This window comes from Meleagris gallopavo, chromosome 2, assembly GCF_000146605.3.
Source record: "Meleagris gallopavo isolate NT-WF06-2002-E0010 breed Aviagen turkey brand Nicholas breeding stock chromosome 2, Turkey_5.1, whole genome shotgun sequence".
NCBI lineage: Eukaryota > Metazoa > Chordata > Aves > Galliformes > Phasianidae > Meleagris > Meleagris gallopavo.
In genome coordinates this window covers 16,366,784-16,386,329 of record NC_015012.2, presented here as the reverse complement: position 1 = coordinate 16,386,329, position 19,546 = coordinate 16,366,784, and the positions used below count along the sequence as shown (strand labels likewise).

Sequence of the window (19,546 nt, the reverse complement as noted above, 5' to 3'; positions counted from 1 at the left end):
GCTACAGAAACTGAAATATACAGCTTAGAAATATACAATGATATTTTAAAATGTATGAATAGTTCCCTGAAAGAAACAAGATTTTATATTTAATGAGTCTTTTATTCTTTCACATGCTTAGGTCAAGTAAAATCTATTGTTACCTTATTTCATCTGTGGCAAGCAGAAATGAAAAGTCACCTGGAAAATTGACTGCTATTCTCCTATATCTGAACTAACATTTCTGAAAAGCTCCTAAAATATTGCAGGTTGCCCAAATCACGGCACACCCAACAGAAATTTATAACTTCATAGGTGAATACCAGAAATCCAGTATTTACTATGAATTCTAAATTGGTTCTTGAATCACCTCAATTTGCCTGTGGAACCACCTCTTTTAATCATTCCAAAAGTGAGTTCAACCTGATAGTCAAAATGTGAAGAGGGACCTAATAATGTGGTGATTACCAATCGATGTACAAAAAGTCCAACCCTGAATTGGTCATAACAGTTATTACAAAGTCTCAAGTCCCAACAGGATGATACCTGTTTAATGAATCATAGAACCTGTTTTCAGAAACGAGGTTTTTCCATGGAGATTCCCGTCTATGAGGGGGGGAGAAACACTACCTTAACAAGCTATAATAGAACTTCGTTACGTTCAGTTTTAAAACCTTGAATACAATGGAGTTTCATTAATTATGTTCTAAGAGTTCTATACTGAATGTACCAAGAAATGTGAAAAACACATAGCTCAAGTCTTAAAAATCTGTGCTAGAAAAAAAGCCCTACTTTTAAGTAGGATAGTATCTATTTCAAAATATTTAGAACACTCATTCTGAATCACAAATCCTTTATTGTCTATTTGTTTGGAAGCTCTCAATAGAAAACTCTGATTACTTGCCAGTAATCGCTGGCAAAGACCACATTCTCTCTGTTTAGTTCAGAAACAGGTTTTCTAGGCTAACAGGTGAAAGATATTCCCTCTGCGGCAAGTTCTAAGTAGCACTACCCTTTCACCAATTAACTCAAGGAATTTTAAACAACCTGTTTCTCAAGTTAGGCATGTAAACTGTAGAAAATGTTGAGAATAATGCAAAGATAATTCAGAGAGACTTCTATTAATACCTTTTTCTTTCCTCAGTCCATGAAAGAGTCCTCAGCTTGGCATAGAAAACTAAGCACTGCCTAGAAGACTTTGCCAGCAATTCTAAAATGTATGCGATGGCACCTACTGGTATATTGTGACAGTGCTGGAAAGCAATAACGATATTTGATCAACAAGTAATTGTTAATTTTAAGTGCTTATGGAGAATACATTAACCAAGGCTCTGATCAGTCTGCATTCTATTAACATTTCCCACTGGACGATGAAGACAAAAGCTTGGAGTGATTTTCTTAATGTATCTGAAGTAGTCTTGAAAAGTCTGTAATTTCTTCTAGGTCAGAAAACCTTTTAAAACAGACTACAGTAACCTCCCCATTTAACCAACTGAAAAAAACATCAGAGAAATAGGGTGTATGCAATAGTTTAATAGGAACTAAAGGTGTAAGGACAGGCCAAATGAAGATAGAAAGATATTCTGGACTTCCCAAAGCAATCTGATAAGGAAAGTTGCCCTATTTATTAATCACACAGCTTTCCCTTCAATTATATATACACAGAGCTTACGTCCAAAGAGTCAAATCTGCAATGTCTCAAATAATATGAAATCTAAAATACTCTCTAGGATTCCTTTCACAAGTTCTTTTTTTTCTGTAGTAAGTTTCTCCTCCACACAATGCTTTTATACCTTTATGTGCTTGAAAATAAAAGAGCTCTGTTAAAGCATGCAGGATCTACCAGGGTGAGGAGTAGCTGGAAGAAATCAAGTCAAGGCTTGTAAAGCAGTATAGCAGAGTGGACATCACTAAAGTCTTCAAGCTCAGAGATACTGTAAGTTACTAGACTATAATACGCACAGAAATAGGAAGGAGAAAAGCTATTCAGTAGATCTATTACTGAACATACAAATGATAGCACTGAACTTGGTTTCCATTGCAGGAAATTTCAGACTTAATGCAAGGAAATAGAAAGAATTAAAACATTTGTGTAGACAAAGATAGACCACAGCAATTGTTAAGTAATCTTTTGGCTTTTCACTTTTACTACCAAAATTTTACTTCTCAGCATTCCTCAAAAGCAATACTTTATACTTAGTTAACACTGCCAAAAGCAGTTTCACAGTAGCACTCTTCAACCCATAAATCTTGCTTTAATACTAGTAAGATGATTCTTTTCTCGCTACTTCAGCGCAAGATCTTTAGCAGCATGAGCAAGAGCAGCAAACATATCTTTTTAGATAGCTATTGGTATGAAAAGGATTACCTGGATATAACAGGAGACTTGCTTCCATTTACTGTATTTGTTCTTTCCCAAGGCTTTCTTGTTAGTTCTGTCAAGAAAAAAGAAGATTAAACATTGTTGTCTTCTGTTTATTGTATAAATATGTGGGAAAATTAATTGGCATAGTCAATCTTTTGTTTGTTTAAAATTACACTGCTTTAGTTCCTTTACACTAAGCAACCTCATCTTACTTTAATCCTATAGCCATTTATGTTCTGGTAGTACCTTTATTTCTCACTTCAGCGCTAAGCACTGTAAATGCCTCTTGAGTCTTAAACCAGCTGGAAGAAAGTCTGCCTTACTTCATGTATTTTATTGCCTTAGATGTGAAACACTGAATTTTGGAACCATAACCAGTCAGCTCCAGAAACTGGCTGAGTATGTTTTTAAAAGAAGAGTTTTCCTAGCATGTTAACAAATTACGTAACAATAATTCAGTGTCAGTTTCAATAAAGCAACACACAACTTCACTGAACTAGAATATCTTTCGGCAGCAAGATATTTAATTATCAAAATCCGTTCCTAAAAAAGATGAGTCTTGAGTTCCAATGCATAATTTCCTCTTTCAAGACAAGACTCAAAATTAACTGAATTTTAACTAAAAAAAAGTACATTTTATACATGGATCCAGAAAGCTATTAGCTTACTGACCACAATGTGACACCGGACAAAGTTTCACTGATCACCTCTACTACTGCACGGGCAGCTTATTCAATGAAGGTCAAGCATGCTGTTACACATTGTGAGACAGGACTTTTGGGCCTAGTCTACAGACGGAATAAACTGTATTCAAGTTTAAAACGACCCGTCCATCTTTATACAAACTAATGCTTCACTTTACAGAGCTGTTTTTAGTTTTGTTCAGAATCCTCTCCAAGAAACTTTGAACCAATCACTGAAATTATTACAGCAACATGAAGTAATGTGTGAAAGCAAGCTTAACTGAACAGTTTTGTTTCTCAACTCCAGACAGAAATAACAGCAAAAACAGGGCAAACAGTTCAATTAAGTACTGCTTACTGTGCATTACTGCACGGTAAATGAGATTTTTGCCCTTCCACATGACATAGCTCTTACCACAAAGGTTTGATTTCTTATTGGTCAGGTTTTATTCCTTGTATTGTTCAACTCTGCTTAAACTGAGCAAATTGAGAGGCGTAATACCCAATCTGTGATTCATATAAACCAGGAAGTTCTCTTGAATTCCACAAAAACAATAAGACAAGTATTTGAACTACAGAATTCTACTTGAATAGTCTGTGGCCAGCCAACTACATACTGCAAATGCTACTACTAGGTCTCAGGCTTTGTTGATTTGCTATTCTGCACTTTAGAACTTATCCTGCCTTGGAGCTGTTTTTGCTATATTTGCAAGATTATTTGAGGAAACTTTCACCATGGCCACAACCTGCCCAAAGATGGGAATTATTACCCAGCTGGAATAGCAAAAGTATTCGAGTTTCACATGTCTGTAGCCTCCTGCATAGTTCTGAGGTTGTTTTGTTTCCATTACTTAACATGTTTTAACTTACACAGTTGCATAAACCTAAATAAAATGTGTTTATTCTCCCCCAAGGAATATACAACTTGCAGAGATGGACTAACAAGTCTAATCATGCCATAACTTTCCCTGTAAGCAACAGAAGAGAGTGTAACTCCTTAGAAGAGCTAAGACATAAAAATACAGCCAAACAGATCCAAGCTCAAAACAGCAGAAATTTCTCCCCTTTCAACATCATACTCCTTGTGACAATGAATTTGGGACACTGGTAGCTCACAGCACAACACATAGGAAAGGCAAGCTCAGCACCTAAGATTAAATGTAAGTCTGTGCATAACAATTTCAATCATACTGTTAATGGTAATTAGATATAATTACACAACTAGACCAAGCACTCATATGCTGCAACTGAACAAACAGTAATTGTTTAATGTTTCAGCAGTCTGCTCAAATTAACACTAAAAGCACTGTCATGACAGATCTACTGTTCAGACTGCTCAGCATATGGTTGATACAACTACTAGAAGGTTATCCATAAAGAAACACTACATAGAGCATCTAAAAATCACTATAGTTCATAACTTGTCATTCCTCACTCCAAGATACAAAATTCAAAAATGAACACCACTCTATAACTCCACCAAAAAGGGCAAGAAAGGATTCATCTTCGCGTTGGTATTTTTATACATCCGTTTCACTCAATTCCTCCAGTTGGCAGCCCTGATATTTCTATCTGTCCTCAAGTTTCTGGAAAGCCAAACAAGCAAGGAAAACACTCTTCTTCCTTACACATAAAACTCTTAAATACGTTTCTACCTTTTGGCAACAATGTGACTAGGTTTTTCCATTCCTACACTTCAGACAACAGGCTCCTCTGAAAGGTCAACTTTAACCATTGTTCTAGCACTACAACACTCTCATTCCCTCACCAATCCCCACTTCTGCAACAAAACCCTTTCACCAAAGGCTCCTCTACCAAGAGTAGACTACTTTGGTACCATGATGAATTCTGTGATGTGAGGGAATGGGGAAAGAGATGGCAATACCCTTGCATTTAAATTCATGATAGTCGCAATGAACCTACTGTTCTAAAAGGCAGATCTGCTTCTTCCTAAAAATTTAGGATACTCATTTCTAAACATCTCACTGGAAGTTTCTGCATTTCATTCTTGTCTACTAACAAAACTTTCTTCAAACATGATTTGTACTATCTTGCCCTATAGTACATTGTTGCAATTATGTTTTTGAATTTTTGATCCTCTTAAACATTTAGTAGACACGTTCCGATGATGATGCATGGCATTATCAGAATATTTTATATCATCAAGAAATGAAGTGGAATCTGTCCTCTGTGATGAAACAGTCACATGTCTGGATGCATATGATATTTCCAAAAAGTTTGGAGGGGCAATCAATGAGTGCCCTGCTGGCCAGGAAGCAACAATCAAAGAAGCCGCTTCCACTGTTCCTAATTTCCCCCTTTTGGTCTATATTATTAGAAACAGTATTCCAAAATCAGTCAATTTTCCCAAGGTTAACATCTCTGCCTCAATAGAGCAAATTCCAAAGGCGAGAAAGAAATAAAGTTTTCCATCTTTTCTTTTTAAAGACATTTATTGCCTCACAATCTCACATCTTGAGTAGATCTGCTGTATCACAATAGTAACAGTTTTCTCATTATTTCCATTAAGGCATACTTAGCTCCTGTCTCTCCCTTTTATCTCAAAGACAGTGATTACCTGGAACTTGTTCACCCTACAGCAATGGTTTTCAACATTAAGACTCGCAAAACTCTGAGTGGCTTAATTATTTACTGAAGAAACATAGACATGGGCAAGCAATCAACAAAAAGTTGAAGCATACTGAATGTTGGTGTATGGCACATTCCTCCCCCTTTGTATGCACAGTGGGTGGTATCCAGGGAAGGTAATGTTTAAGAAGTTACTACTGAAGGACAGGAAAAAAAAAAACGCTGTATTACAAAGACTTGAGTGACATGCAAGTACTTACAGTATTCATTCCGATAATACATATCGACTGACTACAGAAACACTTAATATACAAGTTTTCCTTAAAGAAAGCAGCAGAAACATAGACTACACAGTTCCTAACTCTGCCACAATCATGTATCAGCAGAAGAACTGTGCTTAAAGAATTTCTACACCAGGCTTCTAAATCTAGAATAGACTTAAAGGACTGAATCTTTACTGAACTACCTGTAATTGATAGCTGTTATATATGATTGTAAAAGTTTTCATTCAGGTCAGACATAGAAACAAATTAGCAACCCAGTGTGTTTTTACAGGACTGAAAAGACAGCTTGCTTTCATATTCACTGCTGTTTCCACGCACCAGCCTCACAGGTTAGACACAGGAAACTGCTATATTAAACACAGTGCTTCCAGTAGATGTCATTCTACAGTAAAATGCCAATTAGTGGTCGTGAGGTAAGTACCAGACTCCAAAAGTCAACACAGTTGATTGAGATTTATCTTCAATTTAGTATTAAGAGTCTGAGAGCTCACAAATCTATGCTACTTACCAGGTGTACTTGTTGAAGAAGCCTTAGAGGTTGAAGACTCTGATTCTTCCTGATTAAATGGAAAGAGAAAAGGATGAAGAAGGGAGGCAGGAGTGAGTGGCAGAGAGAAAAAATACTTTGGACTCTGTGAATTTAGCAAATGAATCTCAACTGTTCAATATTTAAAACAATTTTCATAGAGATTTAATGGTGTTGCTCAGTAATGTTACATACGAGCACAATTCACAGAACAGACAATGTATATTAATATGGTAAAATATGGATTATCTTATGTGCATTAGGATCTTTTTCAAATATCAAGTAACGTGAAGTAGATACAATTTCTCAACTCACAGTTTTATCTTCTTTCTGCTCTGGTTCTGTTGATCCCTTTTCAGCAATTCTTCTCCTATAAGCAGAGAAAAAAGTTACCAAGATCATCATGGCTTTAAGATGAAAGGGTGTTGTTCACTGTAATTAAAGATATCTAGATATCAAGCTGTTTATAATTGAATATGAACGTTAAACAACTTCCAAAATGTTTTCAGGGACAAAGCCCGCTTGCCAAAGTGATTTTGCAATTCCTTATCCTTTTGAAGTGCGTAGCCCCTACTGCTGCACAAAGACTTACAGAGAAGAAAAGTACTCACTTGTACTTGAGTAAAAACAGCTACTGACAAAACATTCTCAACTTCACAAAACAACCACATGAGCATGCAGAGGTCTGTTTGATCTTTAGCTGGCTGAAAACAGACACCAAAATCCTACCTCTAAGATGACTACACAGTTCCAGCACAAAACCTGTTACTTGCCTCCTGGCCAGCAGGGCACTCATTTCTTCCATTAAGCCACTGCCTCCCAAGGGAAGCGGCCCATTTCCACGGCCACTGTCTGTTTTAGATGAAGCAGAGCCTCCTCCTCCACTTGAACTGGAGGAGTCTTCACCCTTTGTAAAACACAAAATACGTGCAAATGAAGTTGTAGCTGACAATGACATAAGCTGAAATTAGCAAAGCATATTAGAAAGAAACAGTTGCATAAGGAAGACAAAGTAGTACATCCTGTAACACTTTTTAATAACAAATTAAGCCTATCTATTTTACACTGCTATTAATCTGAAACAAAAACTACAGCCAGTTCAGGAACATAGAACTTAGAAATACAAGTTAGAAAAAGAAACAGAATAATTGCATTTACCCGTGATACTTTCCTAAGCTTGGCTCCAGCAAGTGCAGCTGCTAGTCCAGTTAGAGGACGATTTTCTTCAGACACAAATCCAGCTGAAAACCCCGAAGCAGGAAGGGGGGAGCAGGAGGTGGGAGGGGAACTGTGGGAGCTTGGCTGGGAAGCGGAGGAGGTGGTGGTGGTGGTGGAGGCCCTGATGAAGGGAGAGGTGGCGGCGGTGGCGGTGGGCCAGGAGGTGGTGGGGCTGCTACTGAGGCCTGGGCTGGGCCTGGGGGCAACGGGGGTGGGGGAGGAGGTGCAGGTGGTCCTTGGACAACACCTAGTGCCAAAGAGAAAAAAACAGCCTATAGTGAGGATATTGAAGATAATTCATTTGCCATACAGTTCTTTGTATATGAGAAGTTAATACCAGTATCTTTTTTTTTAATAGACAAGAAAACACTGCAAGTTTCAGCAGGGGAGACCATTCTTACTAATGCACTGGAAGTATTACAGAGCACGCTGTAAAAGACAAGACAATTTCAGAGCCATTTAAAAACAATAACCCTCCAGTCAGGTTTTGTGCTGCAACCAAGAACCTTCTGAAGGGAAACAGGCAAAGCTTTTATAGTCAAGTGAAGTAAGAATACAATACCACAGAAGAAATGCATTATTTCTCGAAACAGGGCTGAACAGAAAATGACTTCTCATTTTCTCAACATCATCTAACACACCATCCAAGCATGTGAACCCTGGAAACGTGCGAATTCCAACACCAGTTTCTAAGCCTGCATAAAAGTCTTTCCTCTAAAAAGTACCTAAGAAATCAACTTCAAAAACTAAACACAAACACTAATTAGTGAGTTAGAAGACTGACATTTTAAGCTGACGAGGACAAGCTCCTCCATTTTTTATTTATGAGTCCTTTAATCTTTTAAATTCACACTGATATGCAATACAAATATGTTTCGAAGAAAGAATATTCTGATTACTGTTGAACTATTCATATTACAGGAATAATTTCAGAACCAATGATTAAGAAAACAGCCCCACACATTCCTTCTGCTCCCTCACTCAACTACAGAACTGCAATCTCAAGGCAGGAATTACACATACAAGACTCCCTGGCTTCCTAATATGCTAACAACCCCTGTGTACATTCAAACACATTTTAAACTCTCTAGCAGTCACTCACCATCCAAGAACCTGCTTTCATTCCATAATAAAACTAAGGCCACTCAAGTCTACTGTCAACTCAATCGCAGAGCAGCTCACAACTTAATGCAAGACAGTGTGCATCAACAGGGTCAACTCTGCACGGTCTGTGTGTGATGAAGCTACTTATTCCCCTGGATTCCCTCCATCCAAACCTTCAGCTGATCTACTGCAGATTTATGTATGTAAGACCTAAATCTGTTTAGTTAATATAAAATAGGATTCAGGTTAACACAGACATTTACTCCATGTAAATCACATGTATTGGTAGAATGTCTTTTAAGACTGTCATCTGCTAAGCTGGTAGAACGCCATAAGAAGACCTTAAATGTGCACACAGCACATACATCAAAATAGAAGAAAAAGAGCTACTGTAGTTGTTACACACTACTTTCTAAAATTTAAGCTACATTACAAGTACCAAAGCAGTTCAAATTATTTCCCACTTAAGGTCATTCATATGTCCAAAAAACCACATACACATTCTGCTTCAACTGTCATTAGAAAACTAATGATGCTGCCTATTAATACAATGATCTCAATAACCTAAAAGTGCAAGATTTACCAATTAAGTATTCAACAAGCTCTGTTCTCAACCGATGAGAGCTTAAGAAACCCAAATTTTACTTAAGACAGATCACAGCTGGCTCTTCTCCCTTACCAGCTTCCAAATGGTATTTCATTGTGGTATTAAGATCACTGCAACTTTTGAAGCATTTCATTAATTCTTCAGAGCAGTTAAGGGCTTTGATACAAATTGGTTTGGACTGCAATCCTCATTAGTGAATTAGTAGCAATAACAGAAAGCCTTACCCTGCTGGGTCGTAGGTTCAATCGGCTGAGAGGCTGCCTGCAAGACTGGCTCAGAAGCAGAGGAGTCTCCCAGCACAGAGTTTAGAGAGTTCTCAACAGAGGCAGGGGTAGCTGCAGAGGGAGAAGGGAGAACACTAGGCTTGGATGAGGGAGTCGAGGCATTAGGGGAGTTTGGAGAAGGAGAAGCTTGAGGTCCAGAGAGTGACAGAGGCGGAAAGGAAGGCAGTGGTGGGGGAGGAGGCGGCGGAGGTGGAGTTGGACCTGAGGTAGAAGGTGAAGGAACCGTATAAGTCACATTCTCAGAAAGCCCATTAGGAGCTGTAGGAGATGCGGGCATCTGAGCCACTGGATTAGAAGCCGACACTGGGAGGACTGGTCTCGGACCGGTGGCTTTGCCTGGCGGACTGCTTATCATTACTGGAGGTGATGGGGGAAGCGGGGCAAAACTGGGCGCAGACCAGGCAACTGGCTTTGGGTTTGGAGGTAACGTCGCCGGGGCATTCACTGGAGAAGGGGGCCGAGAACTTTTGTTCAGCGGACGAGGAACCGTAGCGTAATGGGGAAGAACTGGGTGGAAAGCTGAGCCTAAAGATGTAGCAAAACGTGATGCAGAGTGCCTTAGAGGCGGTGTAGGGGGAGTGGAAGTCGGTGGTGCAGAAGTCACTACAGCATACTCCGGTGTGGCCTCTGACATTGGTGCTGAGACTGCTTTTGCATATGATGGAGGAGGTGCTGAAGGAGGCTGGCAACTGGAGTATTCAGGAAGTGGAGTGCTATACGGGGAGTTGTCGAAAGATGGAGCTGGACAGAAGATGGAAAGCAGCAGCAAAGGCAGGATAAAAAAAGGAGAAAGAGAAAAAGGGAGCTAATGAAGCAACAAAACCAGCATTCAAACAAAATGTATAAATGTAGACTACAGTTAGTACCAGAGGATTAGGCACAAGTGAAAATACTGTTAGGAAAGTTTTATATCTCATAAACAACTTCCTTTAAATTTTACCAACTATTTTTGTGCCAACATTGAATTTACAAGCGTGTTCTTGTTCAATGTTCTAGGATAAGTTTTCTCTCAAATCCCACCTGTGAGATGGATTAGACACAGGATTGATTAATCAAGTCTTATCAGCTTTCATCTTTTTTTTGTTGCAAATTGCAAGCAAGTGTAGTGATCTTAACTTTTTTCTTTTTTAAACAATTCCACTAATACAAACTCATACCATAGGCAGCATGTAAATATTACCTTTCTCTTCCCTACAAAACACTCCATCACAAACTTCAAAGTACTTGGAATAAAGCTACCAATAAAATCCTCTCTAAAATGGCTAGCTTTTTACATAATATACTGAATTTTACCTTGACCTGATCACTTAGGTAAAATTGATTTAGCTACTGAAGAACAACCAAGAAGCACTTCACTAACATTCCATTGTATTACCAATGTGAGAAAGCTTCCAATTGTGGCTTGATGCATTTCCGCAAGCAGTACATTATCTACAAATACATCCCATTGAAATTTACTACAATCATAATGAAGCAAGACTTCATACTTGAAGGCATTTCTCACACTTAATTCACCTTACATAGGTACATACCCTTACATTAACACACTCAGCCTAATCTTTTCTCGTCATATTATGTAATGAGAATACACCTTGTTTAATAGAGCAAACAACAACAAAATACTTAGAAATCTTAACTCGTCATACTTTAACCAATGCTGGAGATGCCCAGTTTGATTCAAGTTCTTCAAGCAACCAAGAAGTAAAGCAATGGAGTGAAGAATTTAAATATTTTATTTCAGGGTTAATGGACAATTATGACAGGCAAGACAAAGATCTTGGACTTCTTCCCGTAAGAAATGAAGCAATTTCAGCAACTGCAAGTCAAGCACTGACTACTCTTGAACAACTATACTCACTGCCCTTTGTTGTCTCTCACTCCATCACCCAAACACATAAGGAGTACAGTACTCAAACACGCTCAGTTTTGAATTTCTTACCAGCATTTGAAATTCTTCTCTCTCTTTCCCATTCCAATTGTTCCCTTTCCAACTGTTCTTGTCGTTCTCTCTCTTGCCTTTCCCGTTCAAGTCGTTCAAGTCTTTCTCGGTCCTGTCTCTCCTTTTCCTGTCTCTCCCTTTCTAGGCGCTCTTGTCGTTCCCTTTCTTGTCGTTCTCTCTCCAGTTGTTCCTGCTCTAGGCGCTCTCTTTCAAGTCTTTCCCTTTCTAGCCTCTCTCTCTCCAGCCTCTCCCGTTCCATTCGTTCACGATCCAGCCTCTCCCGTTCCAGCTCCTTCTGCCTTTGTTGCTCTTGCAACTGTCTACAATCATGAAAAAAGGAAAAGACTGAGCTGCAAAGTGAAAACCAGAAATATCAAGTAACTGTTAGAGGGAAAAAAAAAGAGATGAAATAACAAACAGTCTTTGCAACAGTGAGAATAAAACTGCAACATTTGCATCTATATAGAATTCTGAACTTTGTATGCTATTTTTCAAAGCTAGATAAAAGGTACATTTACTGTAAAAAAAAAAAAAAAAAAAGAACCACATAGACAATTTCTTCCTAACCAATTTAGCATTCTGAGAGACAGCTTTCAAAAGCTAAGAATAGAAAGCTACTGATGATAATTTATTCACTGATACAATCTTGTGAGTTGAGGATATGGAGTTACATTTGCTCTTTGCATGGTATTTCATATTTGTAGTGAATAAAAGAATAGTGAAATAGCAATAACAAATCCCCATAAAAAAAATAAAAACAAACTTTCATATAAACTAGTCAACCAGTACTTATCTAAATTTTACAGATGTATCAAAGTGCACACTTATGTATCCTTTCTCACTTGCATACCACACACATTTACATTTGAAATATCATCCAGATAAGAACATCTTTCAGGGGGAGATTGGGCAGTGATGAGAAATCTCAGGATAAGAAACCAGGGAAGCAGTGTAGGGGGCTAGTGTGGGTTCCAGCTCCTGAAAGTCCTAGCAAAGGAACGCAGAAGAGTACAAGATGCAGAGAGGAAGAACAGAAGCAGATAAACAGGCAGAGGAAACAGAAATAATTTCCTAAGAGTAGGAAGTCCACAGGCTGTGCAAAACTGCATTTTTCTTTTTCTATTTTCTTTCTAAATATTCACTTAAGGTTTGTTTTTTTTGTGGGTTTTTTTGTTGTTGCTTTTTTAAGCAGTCAACTAACATGCATGTTTCTAGTCAACTAAAATAAGGGAGCTCAATATTACAAGAAGAATTAGGCAATGCCCTCCTCCTCAAAGATGTGACCACTGTGTTTCTGTCAGCATAACACTGAAATTAATTCTCAATTTAAAAAACACCAAAATATCACATTTATAAAGTAAAAGCTATATATTAAGCACACAGACATTTTCTGCTCTGCTTCAGATGCAAGCTGAAGATTTCTCAACAAATATAAAGCACAGCCAGCAAAAAAAAAAAACCTAAATTTAGACACCTTAATCTATGGCATATGTTATCTACAGACAGCTACTGGACAATTTTGTTCAGGAAGGTCATTGGTCATTCTACATCATAGGCTTACAGCCATGTAAAACTAGCATGAAAATGAATGGAACTTTAGCTATTTCACTTCTATTCATGCTTGGAATATACTTGCAGAAATGGAAAACCCGGCCCATGTGCTGTTACTATTCAGGTCCATCTTATCTCAGAAGAATGATCCTCCTTAAAAATAATAATATATTAAAAAGCCACTAACACACCGACAGTTTGTTACTACAAACAATTAAGTCCCAGTTATGTACAGGAAAAAATTACTCTTTTTTTTACTGAACTTGTTACCCAACAACCTGAGAAGCTGCAAAATAGTTCTGCTTCTACACTCCCATGCAACGAAATTGTAATGGCAGTTAGAAAGAAATTAATGCTGCATATCATCTTGTTAAATGCTTATTTTTAACCTCTCAAGTCTACCAAAAACTACATTAATTGACTAATGCATTTTTTGTATCAGTAGAAGGTTGCCATAAAACATCAAGAGAATAAAATGCAGACCACAGAAACGTTCAAATACTTTGAAAATATTTTTGGCATTACATTCCTACCTTCCCACCTGCTGTGTTTTGTACAAAACTAGTTTTTCCTCCATTCTCTCCTTCCTCAGATAAATATCTATCATCAGAGAAAAATGGGGTTTTCATCTTGGCTATCTTCAGCTGAGCCATCTTAGGCTTTTATTTCATAAATGACAAGTGGACACATTTTCCTATCTAAAAAAGGCTATTCAGAACAGGAATCAGCATTTACACACTCTAAAGCAGCTTTACTCATTTTGTTAACTCATTTACTCTAAATTAGCATAGTCTATCTAAGAAGCTGCATTCCCAAAACTAGAATGCAGATAAGGTACTAAGCTAGACATGTCATATTATGAAGCTAGAAGGTATCATCAATTGATCAAGCTTAGTAACGTATCAAGCAATTGCAAGATACTAAAAATTTTCTTTTTTTTTTTAACTAGAAAAATAACCTTGATATAACCTTCTCACATAAGAGCAAGGTGATAAGCCATACCAAGAGCTGCATCATTTTGTATTCCCGTAACTAATCAGGAAAAGAAACAGTGAGGTGCCCCAGTCTAAGCTCCTTAATATTGGGGTTCTTAGGATAGCAAGGATGATTGATTGTGAAGAATTACAGATGTGTCTTTTAATTCCAAGTAATCAGGAAATAAAACTAGTAAACAGAATAACTGTGACGTAGCTGACACAATGCAGGGGAGAAATCTGCTAAATTCACATAAAATGCTTGACTATGATTAAAGAGTGAGACTTGTGAAAGAAAATTCTATGCACACATCCATTTGAGTGTTCTGTTTAAAAACATTACCTATATGCATTCAGTAAATGCTATACAACAGTACAGAAAATATCTTCATAAATCCATGGTTAATTTACGTCTGTGTTCGTAATTCAGAAGGTAGGAGAACCAGCAGAACTATAAGGGTTCACAGATGCAACACCATCATCAAATGTACCAAACAGCTTCCACACAACAAATAATTAAACAAGTGGAACTCCACATTCTGGAAAAGACAACTGTAGGTATACAAAACCTTGAGTAATTAATAAAAATAGTAACTCTAATAAAAAATCTAGGAAGAAAGATTCAATAACTAACAACAGCAAGGCTTAACAAGAAAAAAATAAAGCACCTCTGCACATCAGGCAGATGAGACATGGAACTCCCTGTCAGAGCAATTCAAAAAAGAATCCTTAGAATAATATATATATATATATATATATATATGGAAAGGCACTTTGAAATTGAGTCAATTACAAGAAGTTGTAGAACCAAAAATGCCTAGAGAATGGTAGAGCAGCAGGGGAAAGCATTCTGGAGATTTGCCCTATTTGAGTCTTTAAATTAGATGGACACTTGCTCTGACCCAGTAAGGTGGACTTTGTTATCTTTATTTAAAACTTTTCTGACTATTTGAGAGGGGTGTGTGCATACATGTAGGTATGCACACATACACAAATAGAGATCAACTGTACAAACATAAATGTATACTGCCTCTATACTTCATGTATTTGTATGCAATTTTAGCTTAAGTGTAAGATGCACTTCAAAATTAAATTGTGTTGAGATTGACTTGTTCTCTTAATACATGTGAACACATTCATAATGCTTACCTGGGCTTCTGTCCTCTTTAGAGAGCTATAAATACACACAGTGTTCACATGTCAAAACAAAATGTACTTAAGCCTTTGAATGCTTTAACATTTATCTGATGCAAAAAAATACGTAAGTCAGCAAAGGACACATACCAAACCATACTGGCTGCCTACCAAGATCCAGATAAAAGACAGAAAAAGACCTACCAGATAACCATTTTTATCTACCTACAACCTGAATAAAGAATTATCATTCATTAAACAGCAAGCGATTCAGCACTTAACATTTTTGTACAAAAGTTTTCATTTTCCATTTACTCAGCAAATCCAGAAAAGTTCTGATTTAATTTCTAACTACGCAAATACAGACTATGAACGAGTCACAAAATTTGTTTACAATTCAGATGTTCTACTCAGAGAGGGCAGCAAAATACTTTGCAAACATTTCCTACGTTATCCAAAATTCCCATTCAGTAATACATGAAACCAACCCTGACAATAATTTAAACTTATTCTCACTATTTATCTATGAAGCCTCCCTTTCTCTCAACAGGGTGGAAGGAAGAAAAAAAACCAAACAACCCATGACTGGACTCCTACAGTAAACCTTTCAGATCTGAAGCCAAAAGTGGCACAGGTCAAAAGAAAAGCATGGCAATAATGCAATTATATTGCTTCAACACACATTAATGAACAAGGATGAGTTCGGTAATCTAAAAAAGGACAGCAACATAACAAGTAGAACAATTTTAAAAGATTAAAAACTAATTTTGCTTATTAAAACTAGAATAAACGATATGTTTGTTTTTACAGTTTTCTGTTATCACTTGATAATGTAATTTTAAAATTCTCGAAAGCATTTCTGAGATGTCAAGAATCTGGTAGATCTAAAACACATGTACTTTCTATGTGACTGAAGAATTGTCATGTATGATCATGAACGTTCACTATCTACCAACCAGGACGACTTTTAATGGAGCTCAAGAGGCACTGCAAATGTCCCATCATGCTATTTATCTGACAGCGAAATGCTAAAGCAAATTGACTAATTATTTAAAAAATGTGAATTATTATAATCTAACAGCTGACGTACATTGAACAATTGACACTGTGCTATGAAATTGGACGGCACATCATTCACATGCAATGTAGGTACTGTTTTACTGTTTTAAACACATAGTCAACAAGTAAAAGGTAGTGCTAATAAGCTCAGCTTCTGATGTTAGACAAAATGAGTCAATTGCTCTGCATAGAATGGTCGCTTTCTAAGCATATTTTAGCAACTAACAGTACTACATGTAACAGATCATCACACAATGCAACTTAGAAAGCTATTCCAAAGGAGTCTCATGTAGTACCTCAAGGAAAAAAAAAAGCCAACTAGGTTATGTTAGCTCTTGTAGATGAATGACTGAGATCCCTAAGTCCCTTTGTTAAAGGTTTCAATACAATCAAAAGAATTGAAGTCTCAGTCACTTCCTTCAGAGGTGACCATTACCACATGGGTTGAAGGAAAAACAACAGCTACATTAATAAACTTGCTGGTGAAACAATATTCTATATCAAAACAAATCTAATGTACAGGGAGAGACAATTCTTTCATGAAACTTCTCACTTCTTTACTGCCTAAACACTAAATCTCATCCTGTCAAAAAATAAAACAAGAGCAGAACACCAGGAAGAAAACCCTACAGATAACACTCATTGCAAAGCAGCTGGCAAAAGAAAATTGTTGTCTGCTCTGGCAGGCCACCTTATTTCCTCAGGTGGAAGTTTTCCCTGTACATTCACATAAATCTTTAATATTCTAACATTGGGTTATTCTGATCTTGACTGTGGGATCAAGCCATTAAAATTCTTCCTAAAAAGGTGACGAAACTGCACCAAGACCACCATGTATGTACCTGAAAATCAGAATTCACCCACGAACCTGAAGGACTTCTTGTCACGAAGCCAGATACATTAATAACAGGTATTTCCACAAGCAATACAGACAGAAGAATCTTTATTATCACATCCAAATCCAACAGGCACTGAGCAGATCAACATTCCAAGATGATTAGAGAATAACTTGAAGTATTTTTTTTTAAGCCTCATTGTAGAAAACAAAGGCTGCAGAAAAAAAATATCTACTGAGGACAAACTGAAGAGATTGCTGCACTGAGAGGTCAGCTGCATGCAGCTAAAGCCTAGTATTTGTTTGCCATCTTTATGAGCACACCAATTTCATATTCTGTTATTCCTTTGCTGAATAACTTACAAGTCAAAGTAAAGCATCAAGTCACTGAGGAATACGAAGAGGAAAACCAACCCTGTTTTGTCTGCTTAAACTGTGACAGTCACAGCAACCAAAACAAGAATAGCGAAGAACAACTTTAAGAAGAGTACATTGAACAAAGGCACCAGAAACATCACTTGATCCACTAAAACTCCAAATTAAACTTCATGGTCGTTAAGTTGAAGCACATTTACCAATTTAAGAAGTTGCACTGTCATGACTAGCACTGTGAGAAAAGGTCAGTAGCACTCCAGTCAGGCAGTCTAGGCATGCCCATGTTTTTAGGGCTCTGAGCTCTTGAACTAGCTTCTCTAAACCTGTCTCAGTATATGGAGCAATATACAAAAGACAGCAACATCTGGAGTTTTATTGTAAAATGCTGAAAGCACGTGGGCAAAGATACCATTATCTAATCCAGCAGTCACTGACTGCCTACCAGAATGCATCACATATGATCCTCACCTCCTCCCACCACTGAGTCACTGCAACGAACAGAGCAGCTGGCTGCAAGCAGGCAACATGAGGCTTAGCTCCAGATGCAGGAGTGACCTCAGCTTTTCAATGATGCCTTTCGAAGTTTACCAGAAAGTGGCAACCCAGTGTCTGGACATCAGTTTAACTGCATACAGTCAATCCAATTTGATCACTGTTGAACCGTTTAGAGAAATAAACTGAAATGTGTTTTAATAAGTTGATTATTCAGAACATAGTAATAGATCGCTAATTTAATCCTCTGATCTCCTTTTGCCCAGCTTCAGAAAGGGAAAAGGTGTGCCTTCTATGGCCCTTAAAATTTGCGCAAACTTTCCTGAGTAATAAAATCTGAATATCAACATGAAGATAGCTCTTTCATCTTCCATACTGAATACTTATCCATCATTCCATAATCTAACATTTGCCAGAGCTCATTCTCTCATATGAAGATAAAATGAGCTGGAAACACACAGTGGAGATCTGCAATGTTTGACTATTCAACAAAGGTAGAGATTTATGAAGTGAGTTTAAGGAAGTGAGTTTAAGTACATGCTCTACCTTTCCAGTTTCAACGCTGGTGGACCACTAGATCTCTAAACAGTAAAGAAAGGTGACTATTCAATGATTTCTTTTTTCTGAAGTTTGCAAAGAACACCTGACACTTTAACACCATTTAATACAAAATTATACAGGAATTTTAACTGCATACCTGTGTCACGATTTTAGAACACTAATCTAGTTTGTCATCACAGCTATTTCCATCATTTAAGCGCTTTCTTTTGAAATTGATTGCCAGTGAATGCCAAAATTCCACTGTCAAATTTTATTTTCCTTTAGTCTAATATTAAGATATCCCAAACAGTAACATTTAATGTACAGGTGGTTTTCCCCTCCCTCTAAAAGTGTCCAAGAACAGGGCATCAGCTTTCTATTATCTCTCATTCCATTCTGATCAAGATCTGCAGTGTAATCCATTTCCTGCTTCTCTCCTTTGTATTCATGTACCTCAACTCCCATCAACAGTAGGACTGGTTTCTTCAGGAAAACTAAATAAAAGATGACTGTTTCCTCCAATGCAGGAGGAACTGCTGCTTCTCACACTTCCTTAGCAGTCTTCCCTTCCACATTAACTAGGAACTTCCCTTTTGGTGTCTGTCGAATGTTTTACACTAAAGAACACTGCATCAATTGCCTTTTGTCTTTCACAAAAGAAAACACAATTTGGCCGTAGTTTACTCAGCTGCTTTATCTGGTTAATTATTCTTTCCTTAGAAGCAGTTATAAGGCTTTTCACATTACCAAAGTCAAACTAATCAGCTTTCATTTCCTTGATCAAAAGAGATTTAAGTTCTAACAACGAGCTTTTATGTCATAAGCTTTTCAAAACACATCAGATAGAAAACAGAAAGTTTTTCATCAGTCAGGCAAAAACTGGTAACTAGCCACCACAACGAAGACGTGAAGGCAACTACAAACCAAAGGATTATTACATACAGAATTTCCAGTAGAGAAAGGGGTCTATTAATGAACTTTGATTGGGCCTCATAGTTCTCTTTAACT

At 37.4% G+C, this 19,546-nt stretch overlaps 1 protein-coding gene across 1 annotated transcript in view; it reads right to left on the bottom strand.

Moving 5' to 3' along the window:
- Positions 1 to 19,546, bottom strand: part of ENAH (ENAH actin regulator) — a 61,876-nt gene that overhangs the window by 9,835 nt on the left and 32,495 nt on the right. The window contains 9 exon segments of the mRNA XM_031552350.1: positions 526 to 585; positions 2,348 to 2,414; positions 6,409 to 6,457; positions 6,742 to 6,796; positions 7,200 to 7,333; positions 7,585 to 7,688; positions 7,691 to 7,891; positions 9,580 to 9,690; positions 11,579 to 11,898. Of these exon segments, the coding sequence (XP_031408210.1) occupies positions 526 to 585; positions 2,348 to 2,414; positions 6,409 to 6,457; positions 6,742 to 6,796; positions 7,200 to 7,333; positions 7,585 to 7,688; positions 7,691 to 7,891; positions 9,580 to 9,690; positions 11,579 to 11,898 (1,101 nt within the window).